Raw genomic sequence first — 22,809 nt, 5'->3', positions numbered from 1 at the left:
CTTAAAGTGTGTTAAGTGCTATTACAGTTTTGCATATAAATTAGAATTAATATTCAGTGCAGTAATACTGGTAACATTCAGTGCAGTGTCTCTGTAATGTGAGTTCTCAGTAGTTCTTCATACTTTTTAAATTTTTAAAAACTTGTTTCTGTAACTAACAATCTATTAAACTGAGTATGTGTACTCAGAAAAACTCATCTCTTATCCCAGGGTGGCACACGCTTGTAATCTCAGCTACGTAGAAGTCTGAGGCAGGAGAATCACAAATTTAAGGCCGACCTAGGCAACACAGCAAAACTGGTCTCAAACAACAAAACACCCTTAAAAAGGGGGAAAGGAGGACACAGCTGAGGTTAATTGACTGTATAACTCTTAGGCCTTTAAGGTATGTATGGAATAGATTAAAATTTCATTAGCTGACATGAAGGTACTTGATATTTAAGCTGTTCATAGGTTCTAGACTTAGAAAAACTATACAGATTTAGTTATTAAGCAAAGACAGTGTATGTCAGAAGCTTACCACTTACACCTAATCAACACAAAAATTATTAAATATGTAAATTTAGCTGTCCTTTAAATTTACTTTTTTTTAATCCCTCCCTCCCCTTACCGGGAATGAAACTCAGGACCTTGTGTTCGCCATTGAACTAAATCCCCTGCTAAATTTATTTTTGTCAAATGAGATTATTGAAACAATTCTGAACAGAGATCATGAAGATCTGAATTTGGGAGATCTAGTTGTGAAAACCTTTTTTTTGTGTTCGTGTTTGCTGTCTCTAATTAGTTTTTATTAGCTTGGTCATTTTACAGCATTAAAATGAGAGGAAAATATTGTCATTGACATAATTAACAGAAAAATTCAAATGGGTATTATATGTAAGCTTAATTCACTAACAAAAGAAGTGAACATTTGAGGGCCAGCTCAGGGAGGTAAATATCAGAAAATTCAAAGTTTAATGGTTTTTATTAATGAGAACATAGAGATTGTAGAGATAATATAGGGTACTGCCAGCTTTATTGACTGCATGAGAAATATTGTTTGATTTTAAAGATATTTAAGAAAGATACTAACCTGTTTTTTAAAAAGTCAGCTGCTATTGTTTCTGGGGTTTCAAAACAGAGTAGCAGTTGTGAGATTTTCACAGGTCAATTCAGATCTTTCCTTTTCCTACTACATTGGTGACTTAAATGAATCATCTTACGATTTTTTTTAACATATGAATAATGTTTTCTTATAGGTGAAATGAAGGAGTTGGACTGGATTTAGTTTTTGTTACTTGTTTAAAATTAATTACAAATAACAGTGTATTTGTCCTTCTGCTCACCTGTTCAGTAGGACGAATAGATATTTTTCTTTTAAATTTACAAAACTCAGAAAAGGACCAAATTTCAATGTAAAATTTTGCTTTTAACTGTTGTAGTTCTGCTTTATATTTAAATTTTAGAAATTTGCTTTGCTTTTTCATTTTCTGAAAAATATTGAATATTTCATTCCTTGAAAATATCCTTAAAACAAATCACTTCTACATGAGCAAGCAGTTGGTACCTTATTTAGAATTGCATATCACCCTTACAGGAAATCCAGTTACAGAGGTAATCATGCGAGTTGATATTGTGCACTTCCATCTTTAGAGGTAGTATTTTGACCTGAAAACAATAGAGAAAGCTTTACCAGTTTGCTTCATGGAAAGTCCTATTAATTGTTTGGGACTATCTTATTTAGAATGATACTTGAGAAAAGGCAGAATAAGAAGAGTTTAGGACTAGGATTTAAAAGGACTCTTAACTTTGTTAACTGGCCGTATCACTCTGGGCAAGTCACTTAACTTGAATTTAATGTATTAGAGTGATGCAGTTGTTGTGAACATGAGGTCCTGGTAGGTAGGTGTCTGTAGAGTGAGCATTCTACAAAGCTCTCTCTAAATGCCATCCTTCTTGGTTTTGGTGTTATTTTTACACTTGCAAAATGGAACTAAAAGCTGGATGTGGTGGTGCATGTCTGTAATCCCAGGACTATGAGACCTTGAAGCAAGAAGATTGAAAATACAAGCCTAGACTGGGGAACTTTGACTTAGCAACAGCCTCTTTCATAATGAAAAATTTTAAAGTGGTTGAGGATGAGGAAAGGCCCTGAGTTTAATCCACAATACCGGGAAGAAGAAAAGAACTAAATTTTTTGTCCTGTTTACTTTGGGAATCACATGGTGTTATATACATAAAAATAAATCATTATTGTTATTTAGCATTAAAACTGAGCTAAAAATTATTTGTATTTAAGGGTTTTAAACCTTTGAGTATGTGAACTTGGATGGGGAAAAGTCACATCTTTATTTATATATATTCTTATTCATGTAGGCAACAGTACCATTAGTAGTTTAGAGACTGTTTCCATTAGGAATTGCAAGTAGTTTCATAATATATTAAAGGTATCTCAAGTTAACATTTATATTCATCATTTTTTACAAGTTTAGTTATTAAATCCCTTAGTAGATACTGTTACTTAAAGCATTAATAGAGAACTATGTATATTATTATAGCATAAAATTGTTCCTTATATCTTGATAATTCTGGTATAATTTTATTATGTTATGTATTTTATGCACTTACTTATTTATTGACACTGGGGTTTGAGCCAGGGTCTTATACATGCTAGATAAGTGCTCTACCATGTCCTCTAGACCGTTTTATTTTGAGATAGGAGCTCACTAAATTGCCCAGTCTGGCTTCAAATTTGCAATCTTCCTGCTTCAGTCCTCCTCATAGCTGGGAGTACAGTATGTGCCACCACGCTCCTACTTTTAAAAATGCTCTTCTAGGAGAAGGTTCATAGGTTTACTTAGGTTGTCCCGTGCAGGAAAAAAGAATGATTCACAACTTGTTTTTGTCAGTGCTGTCATTGTGTTGATTTGACTGCCAGAGTTAACTTTTTAGTTCAGTTAATCTCCCAGCAAATTGACAGTGTTTTTAAGTTTATGGAAAGACTACAGTTGTATTTGGAGGCCATTTACATCTCAGAAGTTAAAAAACAGTTACTACAGTTAGGCTTAGGGAAAAGAATATCTTAGAAGTAAAATTAAGAAGCCTAGTATAAATTGGTTTTTTTTTTCTTGTTTTGGTACTGGAGATCGAACTCAGGACCTTGTGCTTGTGAGGCAGGCAATGGAACCACTGAGCTAAATCCCCGGCTCCCTAGTATAAATTGTTGAAGCTTCAGTGTAAACCATGTACGAACTAGATTTAATAATGCCTGTTTCACCATCTGACAGGTGGTAGCCTGTTGTGCCACTGCCACAATAGAACTCTGTGTATAAGCATGACACTGTTTCTCCATTGTGTGAGGTAGAAAGATTTGGGATAACCCCCAGAGTAAAAGTACATAGAAGAGAATGTTTTACAGGAATGTTTTGTCTTTGTTATGTGATAATTGTTTGAGTACATATTCTTATGGGTAATTTTCAGGAAATGAGAGACAGAAATTGGCAGCATTTCTTAAGATTTTGTTGGTATGTTGATGGCCACAGTTAGTTGTACTTCATTATTTCTGGGAGATTCAGTGTGGAAAAGAGGTAGGGTAAGATTTAGGAATAAGGAGAAAAGAGTGAAGGGAATTAAGAAAATCAGTTAAAGTTAATAAATACAAATTAAACTGAAGAACTGTAAGAATGGAGAGAAGGGTGTTTTTTTCTCAGTAGTATGAGGGAATAGGAAAAATCACAAGTATTTGATATATAAATATATGTTTGGTATACAGTGATTTAGGCAACTGTTTTGAGAGGAAAAGACAGTGAAAGATGAAGTTTCAAGTGAGAGGTGGAATCTAAGGATATGTATCTAGGTTTCTTGGCTTTTTGTGTGATATTAAATTATTTTACAAATAGATGCTACCCTCAATTAAAACATACTAATATATTCTTAGAGCATCTAGAAATATACTATTGATGTTAAATAATCTTTTGGCCTTTTTTTTTCTTTGAGATGAGGTCTCTATGTAGTCCAAGCTGGCCTTCAACTCCCAAGGTACCCCAGACTGGCTGTGAACTCACCATCCTCCTGACTCAGGCTCCCAAGTGCTGGGATTATAGGTGCGCAGTACTGTGCCTGGCTAAATGATATCTCGATGCAAATTTCAGTAGTCACTGAATTGGCTAAAACTTAGGTTTTAATTGTATTTATACATAGCTTTGTTGACTGTTTAAAGTGGGAACCTGTGCTAATTATGTAAGCTAATAAAATATGTAAATAGTTTAGTAAAATAGGCTTTTCAAATTCTCATCTGACTTTTAAAATTAGGAACTTACATAAAACTGATTAATAGTAAATGCTTGATGGGGGAGTTGTAGGGGAAAGGAAAGAATGGAAAGGAAAAAATAGGAGAAAAGGAATAAACCGAAACAAAGAGGGGTGGAGGGGATGAAGGGAGCCAGGGGAATGGGGAAAAAATAAGATCCAGGATATATCATGTAAAGGTACAATTTCCCAATGATGAATGTCATCATGTTGTATACCTGAAATGTACCAATGAACTTAATGAATAAAAAAAAACCACCAAATGCTCCATTTTTGTATATCCAGATTTCCTTTGTAACACCCGTGTTTTTACATAGTTGTAATGAGTGGCTACTTCCATGTTCAGTCTTTCCACTTTATGTAAATGTTGACTCAGCTTGTCCTAATATGTAAAAACAAAACAACCCCCCAACAAAAATAGCACTCTGAATATCTATCATGTTACTACATAGTTTCAACATTATTCTGTGGTTTTAATCATTGGCTATTGAAAAGAGTGCTGCTGAGAATATTTTGGTAGAGATTACTTTCCTTTATATTTATTTCCTTTGGGGTTTATTCCACAAGCAGAATTTCCTGTTCAAAAAAGCTCTGTAGCTTTTGTGATATACTGGCAACTTACTTTCTAGAAATATGGAGCCAGTTTTTGGTACTGCCAGATACTTAGTTGTTTACCAACACCATCTTCTGAACATTGACATGTGTAACTGAGTTTCCTGATTAAATGAGTACATAATCAAGACTACCTGAAAGTTACTTTGACTTGCAGATTTAGTAGAGCAATTGTTCATTTGTGTGTGTATGTGTGTGTGTATTTGTTTATTTTTGAGACAAAGTCTTGCTGTGTAATTCAGGTTATCCTTGAACTCACTATTTAGCCCAGGCTGGCCTTGATTCATGTTGATCCTCCTGTCTCAGCCTTCTAAGTGCTGGCATTACAGGTGTGTGCCCCCAGGCTTCACTCTTTTTTTAAAGTAACATTTTTCTTTTTTAGAGTGTTGAGTGTTTTTTATAGGAACTAATCATGGCTGTTGCATATTTTTCTATTTTAATTTTAGTATTTTATTGTGCCTATGTAGGAAATTATGAATATATTTATTTTTATGAAGATCTATACATTCTCCTTTAGTCATATTTCTAAAACTAGAATCTTTTTCTTTTTGAAAAAACTTTAACCTACTTAGATTATTGAGTGGAATTATGAAGATTATGAAGTCACAACTCCAACTTTATTAGACTATTCTAATGGTTCCCCCCCCCATTAACTTTATTGGTACATTTTAGGTGTAAAATAGTTACATTGATCATTGGGATCTTGTACCATTACAAGAGTCTCTTGGTTCTTATTTTTTTTCCCCTTCCCTTGCCCTCCCTTCACCCCCTCCACCCTTCCCTATTTGCAAAGACTTTGTTTCCATTTTTTTTCCTCTTCTCATATTTTTTCCTTTCCCTTTTTCCCCCTCCCCTACCCCTCCCAATTCCCCTGCTCTTTTAGACCTTTTCTTCCTGTTACACAATATCAGTTATACATTTTTAAAATTACAATATCAAGATCTAGGAGACATTACCACAGATTTTATAGAATTTAAAAGGATATAGAAAGCATATTACAAAAATCTTTTTTGAAATAAATTTGACAACTTCTAAGAAGTAACTTGGAAGACAAATTAATGAAACTAACTCTGGAGGAAATATAAAATTTGAATAGCACCTATTAAAGAAAGTATATTCCTAGCTTGAAAACCTACCTATACAACAGCAGGCTCATAATCATTTTAACTGATAAATTATATCAAAGATTTAAAGCAGAAAAAAGGAACACTTCTCTCCTCATTTTAGGAACTCAACATTGTGCTAATCCTAAAACTGGATAAAGATAGTAGAAGAAAAAAGTATGAACATAGATAGAAATTTGTTGAACAAAACAAACTATTGGAAGTCAGGTCTGGCAGGATGTAGAAAGTGGTTTTGTTATAGGGACGGCAGAGTTGTTTCAGCATTGAAAGACCCACCCCCAAAACTCATCATTTTAACAGAGGAAAGGAAAAAGCCATATGATCCTGTCACTAGTTGGAGAAAAAGTATTGGACTAAATTCTACAGCTGTTCATGGTAAAAGCTATCAGGACACTAGAAGTAGAACAGAAACTTCTCAACAGATTAAAGACATGTACTCCATACTTCCAGCGAGAACGCCTTATATAAATGGAGAAGATACAATGCTTTCTTCTTAAGGTGGGAAACTAGGGCAGATATGCTTACTCTTTATCTGTCCATTAAACTTTGAAACCTTAGACTATCCTAATGTTCTTTCATTTTAAGATACTAGTTTTTCTCATTACAAAATTCTATATTTTCATTTTAGAAATTTACAGATTCATTCTAATACTAAGACTATTAATGTATTGGAATGTAATCATTTTGGTCTCTTTCTCCATCACTTTTTAAAAAAGAAATGGGATAATATTCTGTGGATAGCTTTACAAGCTGCCTTTTTCTTCAGTGGTTTGTATTTTTTCCATGTCACTTAATATTTTTCTATAGCATTTTGATTAGCTGCATTGTGATGTAGTGGAGTCTAAGATGTGCCATGATTTACTGAACTAGTGTTACATATACTGTTTTTTTTCAACACCAGGAATCGAACTCAGGACCTTGTGCGTGCCAGGCAGGCACTGCACCACTGGGCAACATCCCCAGCCCTTACATATGCTTTTATAATTAGCACTATAATTAAAATTTTTGTGGTTGTACCATTATACACATTTTATTTTATTTTTAAGATTTCCAGTTTATTATTTTACTGTTATATCTTTGCTTCATGGAACTATTCGTTAAGTGTTTCTGAATATCTCAATATAGTTAGTTTTTTTGTTTCACATATCTAGCTCCCCTTTTACCTGTACTTACACTCCTCTGTCCTTACTCCTTATTCCCTCACTTTTGTCTCCCTTCTACTTTTTGGCAATCTTTTTAGATTCCACATACTAGGGAGAACATACAAAATGTTTCTGAGTCAGGCTTATTTTTCTCAGCATAATCTCCAGATCCATCCATTTTCCGCAAATGATAAAATTTTGTTCTTAAAATATTTTCTTCGATTATATTTGCAAAACTCAGATAATTTGATATCACTTTTTAAATGTAAGAAACAGGAAGACAGGCTGGTACTGTATGTGGTAGACTAGTGGATGCTAGGTGTTGGTCCATTAATTGCCCATGTGATTTAGGACAAACTACTTTTAAGAATGGGCCTTGTTTTATTTTCTCAACTATAAAGTAGCTATAATGTGACCTGTCTTATTTGTTTTCTTGATTTTTTGTTAGTAGAAAATGAAATAATATATAAGAACATAAAATTATGAAGTGTTCCATAAATATAAGGCATTGTTGTCAAGAATCACTTCGTGTTCAACTGGTAAATACAGTGTTGTTATACCTTTCAGATAATTTATAATTAACAAATAAAAGAGAGGACTAGATTTTTTTTTTTTCTGTTCTTTTGAGACAGGGTCTCACTATGTAGTTCAGGATAGCCTTGAGCTCACTCTGTAGCCTAGGGTGGTGTCGAACTCACTGCAGTCCTCTTGCCTCAGCCTCCCAAGTGCTGGGATTCTAGATATGCACCACCATGCCTGGCTTGACTTTTAAGAGAGAACACCAATGTGAAAATACACTTTTTAGAAGATTCTTTTACAAATTAATCATATCCATATTTTGATCACTTAGACTTACAGGAGATTTTGAAAGTTTAATTAGCTTCTGAAAGGCCCTGGTTTTGTGTATGTAGGCCTATGGTATGTTTTTTTAACAGAGTTCTCTTATGAAGGGTAAAACTTTAATATGGAGGGCCAGGGATTTAGCTCAGTGGCACCACACCTGCCTCGCGCGCACAAGGTCATGAGTTCGATCCCTGGTACTAAAACAAAACAAAACAAAACAAAAAACCAAAAAAACTTTAATGTGGAATATTTTTTGTTTGAAAGATCCTAAATTAAAATAAATCTAATTCTGAAATCTTAGAAAAATTATTTATATGCCTAGCTGTTCCCATGTTTGAGAAATGCCTTTTGTATAATTTGAGTACTCTTAGTTTATAGACTCTGACTTAATCATGAAAATTTTGCTTGCTTTTATTCTTCCTTACTTACAAAAGATGGCATTGGAGGGATATACCATACATTCCTACTCCATATGGTGTAGGAAGCAGGGTTGTGGATGAGGAAGCTTTCTTGAGCATCTGCTAACTTCTCCAGGTTGTAACCATAAGAACTGATAAAGGGATGCTATATTAAGAAATTAATGTAAGAAGCGGGGTATGGTGGCCCACGCTTGTAATCCCAGCACTTGGGAGGCTGAGGCAGGAGGATTGCCTAGAGTTCAAGGCCAGCCTGGGCTACATATGGATTTTTTTTTGGTGCCGGGAATAGAACTCAGGATGTTATGTCTGCCAGGTAGGCACTGTGCCACTGAGCTAAATCCCCAGTGCTGTATTTTGTGTGTGTGTGTGATACTGGGGATTGAACTGAGAATTGCATTGAGCTACATCCCCAGCCCTTGGCTACATATTGAGCTCAAGGATAGCCTGAACTACAGAGCAAGACCCTGTCTCAAAAGAAAAAAAAGAAAAGAAAAGAAAAAAAATTTTTTGTTTTTTGAGACAGGATTTCTCTATTAGTTCAGGCTGGCCTTAAACTCACTATGTAGCCCAGGCTGGCCTTGAACTCACGGCAATCCTCCTGCCTCAGCCTCCTAAGTACTGGGATCACAGGCATGCACCACCACACCCAGTTTAGGACCAATCTTAGTACTCTTGTAAAAGCAAACTTGAAATACCACCAAAAGGATACATCACACACCTCAGCACTTGCACGATTACCATTATGAAGGATGGGTAGGGATATGCGCTTTCTAGAAGTTATTAACTATGTAAAGAAACAAGTCATAATGAACTGAAAACAGGATAATTCTAAAGAAACATAAATATAGGGATAAAATGAAAACATGGCATTATTAAAAGCAAAACTGGCTGGGGCTTTAGCTCAGTGGTTCTACCACCTGCTTCACAAGTGCAAAGTCCTGAGTTCCATCCCTGGTACCCCCCCCCCCCAAATTTCCAGAATTAAAAATGATCCCTGAAAATTTAAAGTGTAGGACAGGTAAAACATTGAAAACTGGAAAGAATTCATGATTAGAGGAGTTTTGCTCAGAGACCTAAAGAAATGGAAAATATGAAATAGGCAAAATATCCAATGTGTGTCTAATGATTACTGAGTGAAAAAAATGGAGAAAAGAGGCAATGGCTAATAGTTTTCTGGAACTCAAAAAAGTATTAGTCCTCAAAATAAAAGAAAGCTTACCTTTTTAAAAAAAATTTTTTTGAGATAGGGTCCTTGCTATGTAGTTCAGGCTGGCCTTGAACTCACAGAAATCCTCCTGCCTCAGCCTCCCAAGTGCTGGGATTACAGTCATGTGCCACCACGCCCAGCTTACCAAATCTTGAACAAGAAAAATATAAGAAGTCCGAAGAACACCAAAGAAAAATAAAAATTACTAAAGGAAACTAGAAAGAAAAGGCATATTAATGACAAGGAATGAGTTAGAATGATAGCAGACTTGGCAGCAAGAGATGTCAGAATAAAATAATGCCTTCCAAATGCTGAGGGAATAAAAGTCATCTTGAACCTGAAAGTTACACTTAAGATAGGCACATTGCCTTAAACTGCTTTATTCATATGAGTTTGGAAAGCTCACAGGCTCATCTGATAAGTGATCTAAACATAAGAAAGAGGTAAATCTGCTTCAGATTTGGTAAAAAAAACCAAAAAAATCCAGGATGTGGAGGCAGTCTGGCCATGGTATCTGTCATCTCATTGATCTCCAGGGTTGATTCTGCTGATCTGGCTGGTGAGGCAGGTGTCCCCTTGCTCACTGCTCCTTGTGCAGTCCTCCCAAAACTGAGAAGCTGCCACTGGGTGGAAGAGGACAATCACCTCTGATGGAGGAGGACTGTTCAAGGTTCTCCGCTGCTAGAACTTCCAAACAAGCTAAAAAAAAACCAAATCCAGTGTGGACATTGAAAATTAATTCTTACAGAATAAATTGGGGGGATCTTAATGTATATTTATGCATTGGGATAAAAATTTGATTGTATCAATACATTGATTAAAAAACACTAATGTAATCTGGAAAACTGACTTAAAAAGTTGCCAAAGTTTTGATATACTTTTATTGCACATATGTGTGTAGAGTTTGAATAAAATTATTCTGTGAAATAGGACATGAAGATAGGACATGGGGCATGCCTGTAATTCCAGCTGTTCTGAAGGCCGAGGCAAGAAGATCCAAGTTTGAGTCTTTGAGCAGCTTACTGAGACCCAACTAAAAATGAACATGAAAGGGCTGGGATATAGCACAGCGGAAGAGCACTTGTCTAGCATCAGTTTAATCCCTAGTTTGCTCTCCCCTAAGAGACGTGTGAAATGTTAGTGTTTCTTAATATTTTATAAATCATGCTTTTTAACATTTAAGTTTACTAGTAAATGTTGTAGGTGCATATTTTAATATTCAAAAAGTTTTTTTTTTTTTTTTTGGTACCGAGGATCAAACTCAGGTCCTTGCACTTGCACGGCACTTAGCACACCACTGAGCTAAATCCCCGGCCCTCGAAAAGTTTTTTAATATCTTCACTGGCAAATTAGGGGGCTTGCTCCCCCCCCCATTAAGTTTATTGGTACATTTTAGGTATAAAATACAGTTACATACATCATTGGGAACTTGTACCATTACATGAGTATCTTGGTTCTTATTTTTTTCCCCTTCCCCTGCCCTCCCTTCACCCCATCTACCTTTCCCTATTTGCAAAGATTTTGTTTCCACTTTTTTCCTTTTCTCATATTTTTTCTTTTCTCTTCTTTCCTTTCCCCTACTCCTCCTACTTCCCCTGTTCCTTTAGACCTTTACTTCCTATTACACAATATGAATTATACATTTTATTTTACTTTATTTAATTTTAATTTTTTTTTTATTTTTTGGTACCAGGGATTGAACTTGGGTCCTTGCACTTGTGCAGCAGGCAGTGAAACCACTGAGCTAAATCCCCAGCCAGTACATTTTAAAAATTACAGTATCAAGATCTAGGAGACATTACCACAGATTTTACAGAATTAAAGAGGATATAAAAAGCATATTACAAAAATCTTTTTTGAAATAAGTTTGACAACTTCTAAAAAGTACCTTGGAAGACAAATTAATGAAACTAACTCTGGAGGAAATATAAAATTTGAATAGCACCTATTAAAGTATATTTCTAGCTGAAAACCTACCTATATGACAACAACAGGCTTATATACATTTTAACTGATAAAGTGTATCAAACATTTAAAGCAGAAAAAAAGGGCACTTCTCCCCTCATTTTAGGAAATCAACATTGTGCTAATCCTAAAACTGGGTAAAGATAATGAGCATAGATAGAAATTTGTTTAAGAAAACAAACTATTAGAAGTCAGATCTGGCAGTATGTAGAAAGTGGTTTTATTATAGGGATGGCAGTGTTGGTTCAGCATTGGAAGATCCACCCCCAAAAGTCATCATTTTAACAGAGGAAAGCAAAAAGCCATATGATCCTGTCAGTTGCAGAAAAAGTATTGGACTAAATTCCACAGCTGTTCATGGTAAAAGCTATCAGGAGACTAGAAGTAGAACAGAACCTTCTCAACAGATTAAAGACATGTACTCCATACTTCCAGCAAAAATGCCTTATATGAATGGAGAAGATAGTGGTTTCTCCCTAAGGTGGGGAACAAGGACAGATATGCCTACTCTTCATCTGTCCGTTAAACTTTGAAACATAGGCCTAAACCAGAATAGTCTGGCAATAAAATGACACAACTAGGATAGGATTGGCAAGGTAGAAGAAAAATCTTTATATGTAGATGAAATGATCACCCACAGGGAAAATACTAAGAAATCTCTAGGAGCCCCTAGAACTTGTATTTGAATTTAGCAGGATTAGAAAACACAAGGCATATATAAAACTTCAGGTCTATGTATACTTGCTATAAATGAAGAACTGGATATTGAAATTTAAAAGTTATGTAGGAGTACAAAGGACCTAGAAAAGTTAAACAAAAAACAAAAACAGTGTTGGAAGACTTTTAGTACCTAATTTTAAGACTTCCTCTAAAGCTACAGTAATCAAGGCAGTGTTGGCATAAGGAAAGACATAGATCATATGAATAAAACAGAAAATCTGGAAATAGAACCACACATATGTGGTCCACTGAGTTTTGAAAGATTATTTAACATTAGCATTTTATAGAATATAAACTCAATTCAAGAGCTGAGGAAAAGATAGTGTTTTCAGCAAATGGCACTAGAACACCTGGTATCCATATATAAAAATTTAACCTCAACCCTATATTTCCATACATAAAAATAACTTGAAGGGATCTGTGAACCTAAATAAGAAAGCCTAAAAGTATAAAACTTTAAGAAGAAATTATAAGGGAAAGTATTTATGAATTCAGGTAGGCAAGAACTACCTAGGATACAAAAAATACGATGTATAAAAGAAAAAAAATTGATAAATGAGATTCCATCAAAATTTAGAACTTTAGATGACATCATTAAAATGAAAAGTAGTCCTTAAGCAGACCATATTTCCAATGCATATAACCTATGACCAGAATATATAAAGAACTCTTACAGCTCATTAATATATATGTATATATATATTTTTGGTACCAGGGATCAAACTCGGGCCCTTCCGCTTGCAAGGCAGACGTCTGAACCACTGAGCTAAATCCCCTGCCCAAAGGGGTGTGTGAGGTCCTGTCTTTTTTTTTTGTAACAGGGATCGAACTCGGGTCTTTGCTCTTGCGAGGCAGGCAGCGGAACCACTGAGCTAAATCCCTGACCCTACAGCTCATTAATAGACAACCCAATTAAAAAGTAGACACAAGGGGCCTGGGGATTTAGCTCAGTGGTTCAGCGCCTGCCTTGCAAGTGTAAGGTCCTGAGTTTGATCCCCGGTACCAAAAAAAAAAAAAAGTAGACCAAGATGATAAATAGCCAGTACAGCACAAGGAAAGATGTGCAACACTAGAATCAGAAAAATACCAATCAGTACAATAACAAGATTGAATTATACACTCATTAGGGAGATGAAGTTAAGTTTTAAAGGCCTTGTCCTGACTTTTTCTTTTTGTTGGATTCTCCCCCTTTGTGTTTAATTTGTCACGCCCAATGGATTCATTCTGCTGGGCTTCTTGGGGTTGTGATCCTCATTGTCTTTTCCTAGCATATTGTCTAAAATTTTTTGGAGTGTTGGTTTCGTATACATGAAGTTCCTGAGGTTCTCTTTATCATGAAAGTATCTTATTTCTCCCATCAATTTTTTTTTTTTTTTTGGTACCGGGGATCGAACTTGGGTCCTTGCGCTTGCTGCGCCAGCAGCCAAAACCACTGAGCTAAATCCCCGGCCCTCTCCATCAGTTTTGAAAGATAGTTTTGCAGGTTATATCAGTCTGGGTTGGAGGCTGTTTTACTTTAGGGCTTAAAGTACATCACTCCAAGCTCTTCTTGCCTGGAGGGCTTGCATTGAGAAGTCTGCTGTGATTCTGATGGGCTTTCCTTTGTATGTGATTTGTTTCTTTTCTCGCACTGCTTGTAGAACTTTGTTCTTCTGTTGGGTTTCTGGAATCCTAACTATTATATGCCTATGTGTAGATTTTTTTGATCAAGGCTAGTTGGAGTCATGTATGCCTCACTTACCTGTATGTCAAGTTCTTTTCTCCTGCTTGGGAAGTTTTCTGCCATCACTTCTGTGAACAGTTTTTTATGTCATCTGCACTCTCTCCTCTTTCTTCATTGACTCCAATCAGTCTTAAGTTATTCTTGTTTGCATCGTCTAGCAGCTGCTGGATTGATTTCTTGGGTTCCTTTACAATTTTGAAGCAATTTTTCTTTTCCTGGCCACTAATTGCAATCTTATCTTCTATACCTGAAATTTTATCCTCACATTGGTTCATTCTGCTGTGTAGACTTTCAGTGGAGTTTTTAATCTCCTGGAAATCTGTTTGTATCTGTTTTATGGATTCCATTTATTTCCTGTGTTGGGATTCCATCATGTTCCTCAGATCCTCTATTCTTTTTTTTTTTTTTTTTTGGTACCGGGGATCGAACTCGGTTCCTTGCACTTGTGAGTCAGGTGGAAGAATCACTGAGCTAAATCCCGGGCCCAATCCTCTATTTTTTTTAATCTGTGTCTTCTCTAGATTTATTAATCATGGTTTGCACTATGGGCACAATCTTTGCTGTTATCTGAGAAATTATTTCTGATTTCGTTTTTTCAGATCCTCTTTTGTTGCCAGTTCAGGAAGTCCATGTGGTTGAGTATCAGATTGTTCTATCTCATTTCCCGTTGGTGTTGCTGTAGGTGATCTGGAAGTCCGTTTTTGAGGCTTGTTTTACTTTTCTTCTCATTTCCACTGCCGGGGGGAGGGGGGGTTTGCTGCTGGTGCCCACCCGGCTCACCTCCTCTGCCCTAGGAGCGGTGGAATGGCGGCAGGCCGGGTGCTCACTTTTTAAAAATTAATTAATTGTGGTAATGAAGATTAAACCCAAGGCCTTCACACTGAGATGCAACCTCTGCCAGCCTGCTTATCTGTCTGTCGACCAACCGACCTACCTACCTACCTATCTACCTACCTATCTTGTTGAGACAGGGTCTCACTAAGTTGCTAAATTGCCTAGGCTGGGTTTGAACTTGAAGTTCTCCTGCCTCACCCTCCCACAATACTGGGATTACAAGCTTGCACACCATGCCTGGCTGAGATCACTCTTTTCTTGGAGTTGTCTTATACTTGGATAGATTTAATTAATGACCTTAATGCTTGAATTAGGAAAGAAGAAAGATTAAAAATGCTTAAGTAAAATTTCAATTTTAGTGAATAGAAAATAAACCAGAGTAAAACCAAAGCAACTAGAGAGAAGAAAATAATGAGGAAAATTAACCAAAGAGAAAAACAGAAGGTCAACAAAACTGCAAAGTGATTTTTAGACCAATAACCCAGGCAAATTCCAGGAAAGATTACAAAGCAGGCAAAAAGTTAACCTCATTTAGAAGGAAAAGCAGATTATAACTTTAGATCTAGTAGAGAAAAAAAATCACGAGAGAAAACTGTGAGTAGCTTTCTGGAAATAGTAATTCCACTTAGCCTTGAAGAAAAGCAGATTTGGCTCTGGGGTAGGGCTTTAAGTATTTTGGCTATGTTATGTTTGAGATAATCCTTTAGATGTCGAGCTAGCTAAGTGAGCCAAGCTAGTCTGGAAATAGATTTGGTGATTACCAGTAATAAATTATGTGAAAAGCAGGGCAATTTGGAGGATGACTTAATGAAGACCTGCGATAATAAGATCTGAACTAAGGTGAAGGCAGAAATGAGAAGAAGCTATAGAAACATTGGACTACAGAGAGGTCATAAAGTAGGGAAGTATAGATAGGGAATAGCTTAGGAAAAACAAGAAAGAAGACATTTAAGTTTCTAACTGAAGTTCATTGACCAGTGACTCAGAGTTTTAAAAATTTCAGAATCTTGTAAAGAGATTGATTGGCAGTTGCTTGAAGAAAATTTAAGGAAACAACTTCACGTCAGTATACAGTAAGTCCCTGGCTTAAGAACATTGAAGTTGGGAACTTTCACAAATAGGAACAAACCTCATATTATGAATATTTGTAGATGGGAACAAATGGCAAAAGCAGCTCATCTGTCTGCTGGACACTGTCACAGTCGTGCTGCTGTGTGCTTACTGTACAGTGCAGTGGTGTACAGTAGTACAGCACTCAGTCAGAGCCCAGGATGTCCGGAAGCATAAGGAAAAGCAGTGGTGATGTGGTTTGGGGTTTTTTATGCTTTACATTGTGTATTTGCATCAAAGGTGTATAAAACTCACTTTATCAGACTTAGGAGTGAATCTGACCAATGAATATTCTCCCATAAGGGAATTCGTTCATAAGTCAGGAACTTTATTAATTTAGATAGTCCTAATGTAACAAAGTTTCTTGGGAGAGATAATTGCCTAGATAAGTTTCTTTTCAAATTTAAGGTAGCACATCTCACTATAGGTTTTCAAATTTGGAATTATAATTTTCTTTTTCTGGACAACTGATTATTATTTTAGATCTTTTAGTAGATTTGTAAGGAGAAACTCAATTCTTTTAGATGTTTCTTAGTAAGAACATTTATCCTAAGACAACATGTTGGTTCTCCTTAAGATTTGTTGTACTAGGTGAAGATACAATTTAACGTTGGCCTTGAGGGCAAGTCTAAATTTCTTTGATGGCCACTAGCTAGCTCTGGTTGTTAGTGTGGAAAGCTATTGCTGTTTTATACATTTAGGTGAATAAGAAACTCAGGTATTTTTCCTCCACTCAGATATTCAATCTTTCAAGGAAAAAATAGTTTTTTTGAAAAATTTTTTCATAGATTACATTAGAATTTCCTGTTGTCTTTTTTTTTTTTTTCTTTGAGACAGGGTCTTACTATGTAGTTCAGGCTGGCCTTGAACTCACTGTGGAGCCCAGGCTGGCCTCAGACTCACAGTGATCCTCCTGCCTTGGCCTCGCGAGTGCTGGGATTACAGGCTTGTGCCACCGTCCCCAGTGTTCCTATTGCCTTTGACAGTACAGAAAAAAGGTTCAAAAGTTTTCTTGAACTCAGTTCTTGAGAATCTGAAACCATCCTCACTTTTACTGTCCCTTTCTCCTCTAGGCTAGGTACAGGAATGAACTTGCCTGACAGAGGCAACATTTGAATCCTTAGGAACCATGTTTCCATGCTGTGTAATCTGTAACTAAGTTAAAACTTTTAATAGATCAGCCTGCCTTTATATTATGTTATTTGATACGTGTGGTATGAAGACATTGAAAATTGAAGAGATTTCTGTTACTTTTAACTCATTTTTAAATGCTTTTTTATCTTACTCTAAGTTTTAGAATAACCTTATATAAAAGATAATGGATGAATTATGCTTCTTTTTCTTTAACAGAGGTGACAACAGGATTTATATACGTGAAGTTTTTTTTTAAAGACTAACAAAAAGAGAAGGAAAAATGCCGAAACCAGTAAGTATACTTTATTACTTTTGACACTATTTACTTGATAAGATATTTTTAGCATTATTATTATTATTATTATTATTTTTCTTTTTTTTAGTGTAAGCCAAATGTTATGGGAAAGTTCTTGGAAGAAAAATGCACTCTTGATACTGTTACTTTTAGAGTAGTGTGGCTAGAGCATGGTATTATGTAGGCAATGAAGAAGAGGTATGGGTAACATCGTTAAAAATCATGCTTTGGGGGATCAAACGGTGTTAGTGCTTATCTTGGCTGTGCCACTTATGCGGATGACCTTTGTTAATTTAGTTCACTCTGTCCACTTAATTTCCTCATTAGTTAATTTACACAAGGAGTGTGGTGAGGATTAAAAGAGTCTGGTACACATTCATTGTTCAATAAATGGTAAGTTACTGTTGAGAGAAATAATGAAAGGTCAAGAGGACCCATGTGTATTAATTTTTCATAATTCTAGCTTCAGTGCTAGTGATACATTCTGAGATTTGCATACCCATGATTGTTTACTTAATTTTAGAATTTTATGGTTCTTTTGGACTAAAATTTTTCTTTTTGTCTTAGGGTACATGTTCTTCATCTGATAAAATGGAGTGTTCTCAGTAATGTTGACCAGTTATCTTTTAAAATAAAATTTCTTATAGTTACTATAATTTACTGGTATAAATATCACTTTGGAATGACTTTAAAACCTCAGCTGGCAACAAAGGACATTGTTGATGGAAAAGTATAAAGATAAATAAAAGGCACGAAGACCAGAAAGGAAGAAGTAAACTTTTCTATTTACAGATGACATGATTATTTATGTAAATAATCCTTATGAATATATAAAGCAACTGCTAGAGCTAATAACTGAATTTAGGCCAAGGCAGGAAGATTGCAGTGAGTTCAAGGCCAGCTTGTGCTACATAATAAGTTCAAGGTCAGCCTGAACTACATAGTGAGACCCTGTCTCAAAAAAAAAAAAAAGACGCAAGACTAAATGAGAGAAAAATTACAATATAAAATGTGTGTATTTTTTTTTAACAGTTCAATAATACAGCTCACTTTTTAAACAGTGAACAAAAATTTTGGACATCTTCACAAAAGAAGCTGTATCAGTAACCAGTAAACATGAACAGATTCTAAATGTTTTTGGTTATCAGTAATACAAATTAAAGCTACAGTGAGAATACCACTTTCTCATTAGAATAGCAACAATTAAATTGTACGTGATACATCTTGATTCTTTTTTTTCCCAGTCCCCTCACTGTATTTATAAAAAGCTTTATTCCCATTTTTTCCTTCTATTTTTATAGTTCCCCTTCCCATTTGAAGATTTTCTACCTATTATTTCCCCAGTATTTATTACACATTTTGGTCCTTATTTATACTGTTGGCTTGTCAGTCGGAGAAACCATGTGATAATCTGAACGTGTGTCTGATTCATTTCATTTTAAGGTGTCAAGGTGCATCCATTTTTCCTAGATATGTCTAAAGTCTTTCCTTTATTTTGGCAGATTAGTATTCCATTATATAAAAGAACCACATCTTTATCCATTCATTGGTTGATGGGCATTTGGGCTGATTCCAAGATTTAGCTATTACAAACTGTGTTACTATAAACATAAGTGTGCATATATCCCTGTGCTATGATGTTTTTAATTGTTTTGGGAAGATACCAAGAAAAGGAATAGCTGGGTCAAATGGAACCTCTAGTTTTAGTTTTTTGAGGAATCTCCACACTGATTTCCATAATGGTTACACTCCCACCAACAGTGGAGAAGGAATCCTTTTCCCCCAAAGACCTGTCTGTATTGTTTTGTTACTGGGAATCAAACTCAGGATCTTGCACTTGCCAGGCAGGCACAGTGCCACTGAGCTAAATCCCTAGCCACTAACATTGGTTATTGGTTGATTTTTTGATAATAACCATTCTTTTTGGAGTGAGATGGAATCTCAGTGTTGTTTTAATTTGCATCTCTTGAATGACCAATGATGTCGAACATTTTTTCATAGAGTTGCTGTTTGTACTTCTTCATTTGAGAAATACCTGTTCATTTCAGATGCCCATTTTTGGATTGAGTCTTTAAATTTGGGGAGGGTCTGACTTTTTTGAGTTCTTTATATATTCTAAATAATAGTCCTTTGTCTGAGGAACAGCTGGCAGAAATTTTTTTCCCACTCTGTAGGTTGTCTGTTCACCTTCTTGGTGGTTTCTTTTGCGGTGCAAAAGCTTTCTAATAAGATGAGATCCTAGTTGTTGATCCTTTATATTTCCCATGCATTTGGGATTTGTTCATAAAGTCTTTGATTATACCAATGTTTTTAAGAGTTCTACCTAAAAAAAAATTTCTACCTAGTCTATCTTCCAGCAGATTTAGTGTTTCTGTTTTAGTATTTAGATCTTTGATCCATTTCGATTTTAGTGCATGGTGAAAGATATGGGTCTAGTTTTAATCTTTGGCATATGGAAAGTCAGTTTTCCCAGCACCATTTATTCAAGAGGCTATCTTTCTTCCAGTGAAAGTATTTGGCTCTTTTGTCAAACATAAGGTGGCTGAGTGTGTTTGGAGCTGTTTCTGCATCTTGTAATCTGTCCATTGATCTTCGAGTCTGGTTTTTTTGTTTTTGTTTGGTTTTTTTGCCAGTACCGTACTATTTTATAATAGTAGATTTGTAGTATAATTTCAAGTCAGGGATTGTGCTGCCCCCTGCCTTGCCTTTGTTGCCCAGAATTGCTTTTGCTATTCTAGGTCTTTTCTGGTTCCAAATGAATTTTAGGATTGCTTTCTCTAATTTTGTGAAATCTGCTATTGGTATTTTGATCATTAAATTTGTATAGTAATTTTGGAAGTATGGCCATTTTTCACTATATTGGGTCTTCCTACCCAAGAACAAGGGATATATTTGCATTTTCTGATACCCTCTTTGATCATCTTTTTCAGAGGACTGTAGTTTTCAATATAAAGATCTTTTACTTCCTTCATTAGATTGATTCCCCTGTAATTCTTTCTTCTGGATGCTATTATGAAAAGTATTATTTCCCTAATTTCTCTTTCAGTGAGTTTGTTATTTGTGTACAGAAATGCTATTGATTTTTGAATGTCATCTTTGTATCCAGCTATGCTACTGAATTTGCTTATTAAATCTAGAAGTCTTTTGGTGGAGCTTTTGGGGTCTTATATGTAAAGTATCACGTCATTTGCAGATAATGATAATTTAACTTTTTCCTTTCCCATCCTTATTCCTTTTATTTCTTTCTCTTGTCTAATTGCTCTGGCTGATGTTTCCAAAACTATTGAATAGGAGTGGTGATAGTGGACAACCTTGTCTTGTCCTGATTTTAGAGTGAAAGCTTTGTTCTTGAGCATTTAGTATGATGTTGGCTATTGGTTTGTCATAGATGGCTTTTATCAGATTGAGATAAAGACCATCTATTTCTCTTCTCTGCAGTTTTTTTTAAAATCATGAATAGTTGTTGGACTTTGTCAAATGCTTTTTCTTTGTCTATTGAGATATGTAGTTTTTGTCCTTGGTTCTATTACTATGGTGTATTACATTTATTGATTTGCGTATGTTTGAACCATCCCTGCATCCCTGGGATGAATCTTACTTGGTCATGGTGTATAATCTTCCTGATGATTTGCTGCATTCTGTTTACCAGTATCTTATTGAGGATTTTTGTGTCTGTGTTCATTGGGCAGGATTGGTCTGTGGCTCTCTTTTTTGCCTGGATCCTTCTCTGGTTTTAGTATCAGAGAATGCTTGCTTCCAGCAATGAGTTTGGGAGTATTGCTTCCCTTTTACTTTCATTAAAGAGTTTGAGGAATAGTGGCATTAGAACTTCTCTAAATTTCTTGTAGAATTCAGCAGTGAATCTGTCAGCATGTGGGTTTCTCCTTGGTGGTTTTTTTTTTTTTTTTTTGGTACTGGGGGATCGAACTCAGGCCCTTATGCTTTCAAGGCAAGCGGCTGAACCACTGAGCTAAATCCCCGGCCCAAATTGTTGGGTTTTTAATTACATCTTTATTGGTTGTTTACATCTTGTTATTACATCTTTGTTGGTTGTTCAGGAGGGTTTTTAATTACATCTTTATTGACTGATAATGGGTTATTGAGCTATGTTTTTTTTTTTGTACAGGGGATCGAACTCAGGACCTAGTGCTTGTGAGGCAGGTGTGGTGCCACTGAGCTAAATCCCTGGCCCTGACTGATACTGGGTTATTTAGAATCTACATTTTCTTGATTCAGATTTAGTAATTCATATGTATCTAGGACTCTGTCCATTTCTTCTGTATTTTCCATCTATTAGAATACAGGTTCTTGAAGTAGGTATTGATGATCTTCTGGATTTCTGCAGGATCTGTTGTGATTTCACCCTTTTCATTCCTAATTACTTGGTTGTGAGTCTTGTCTTTGCTTTTTTTGATATGGTTGATGTTATGGATTGTGTTTAGATGTCCCTCCAAAGCCTCGTGCAGATGAGGTGGGGCTTTCTTTTTCAGAGGTGGCTGAATCTAGAGTGTGTGATGCTGGGATTAAGAGCATGTGATCACTAAATCAATCCACTGATTGGTTTGGCATTGCCCTAATCCTGGTAGTCTGGATAAAAGGACAGAAATACACTGTTAAGGTCCCTTGTTGCTTTTGCTACTGTGTAGGCACCATGAACTGTTTCTCCTCTGTGACACCCCTCTGCCATGTGCCACTCTGCCTTGGAGACAGCCACTAATGGACTGACACCTGTATAAATTGTGAGCTGAATAAACCTTTCCCCCTTTAACTTTGGCTGTCGAGTATTTTGAGCAATGAGAGAAAAGTAGCTAAGACAATTGGCTAAGGGTTTGTCAATTTTATTTAGTCTTTCAAAGAACCAACTCTTTGATTCATTGGTTCTTTGTATTGTTTTCTTAGTCTCAATTGCATTAATTTCTTCTCTGATCTTTATAATTTTCTCCCTTGTATGAGCTTTAGGCTTGACTTTTCTTCTTCTGGAAGCTTGAGGCTCAACATTAGGTTATTTATTTGAGCTTGTTCTGTTTTTCTGATGTGGGAATTCATTGCTGTAACTTTTTCTCATAGGACTGCTTTCATTGTTTCCCATAAGTTCTACTATGTTGTATTGGCGTTATTGTTTAATTGTAGAAACTGTCTAATTTTTTCTTTAATTTCATCTGTGACTCATGGCTTGTTCAGGAGGGTGTTATTTAATTTCCATGTGTTTATGAAGTTTTTGTGGCTTCTTTTGCTGTTGATTTCCGATTTCATTGCACTATGATCTGACCATATGCACGGGATAATTTCAGTTCCTTTGCATTTACTTAAGTATGTTTTATGATCTAGTATGTGATCTATTTTGGAGAATGTCCTATGTGTAGCTCAGAAGAATGTGTACTCTGATGTTGTGGT

General features: G+C 35.7%; 1 protein-coding gene across 4 annotated transcripts in view; it reads left to right on the top strand.

Moving 5' to 3' along the window:
- The window catches only part of Rdx (radixin), a 94,792-nt gene that overhangs the window by 6,660 nt on the left and 65,323 nt on the right, over positions 1–22,809 (top strand). For 3 of the 4 annotated variants that reach the window (XM_004856522.4, XM_021237911.2, XM_021237910.2), the window contains one exon: positions 17,337–17,412. In XM_004856522.4, the coding sequence (XP_004856579.1) occupies positions 17,401–17,412 (12 nt within the window). In that variant the 5' untranslated portion in view covers positions 17,337–17,400. Of the gene's footprint in view, positions 1–3,980; positions 4,083–17,336; positions 17,413–22,809 lie in introns of those variants that run through there. The other variant, XM_087212360.1, reaches the window with a different exon arrangement.

Source organism: Heterocephalus glaber, unplaced genomic scaffold (genome assembly GCF_053883595.1).
Source record: "Heterocephalus glaber isolate CG9 unplaced genomic scaffold, H.glaber_assembly_v1.0 deba00001429, whole genome shotgun sequence".
Lineage (NCBI taxonomy): Eukaryota > Metazoa > Chordata > Mammalia > Rodentia > Bathyergidae > Heterocephalus > Heterocephalus glaber.
Note: the sequence above shows the minus strand (reverse complement) of the source record. Positions and strands in the feature narration are given on the sequence as shown.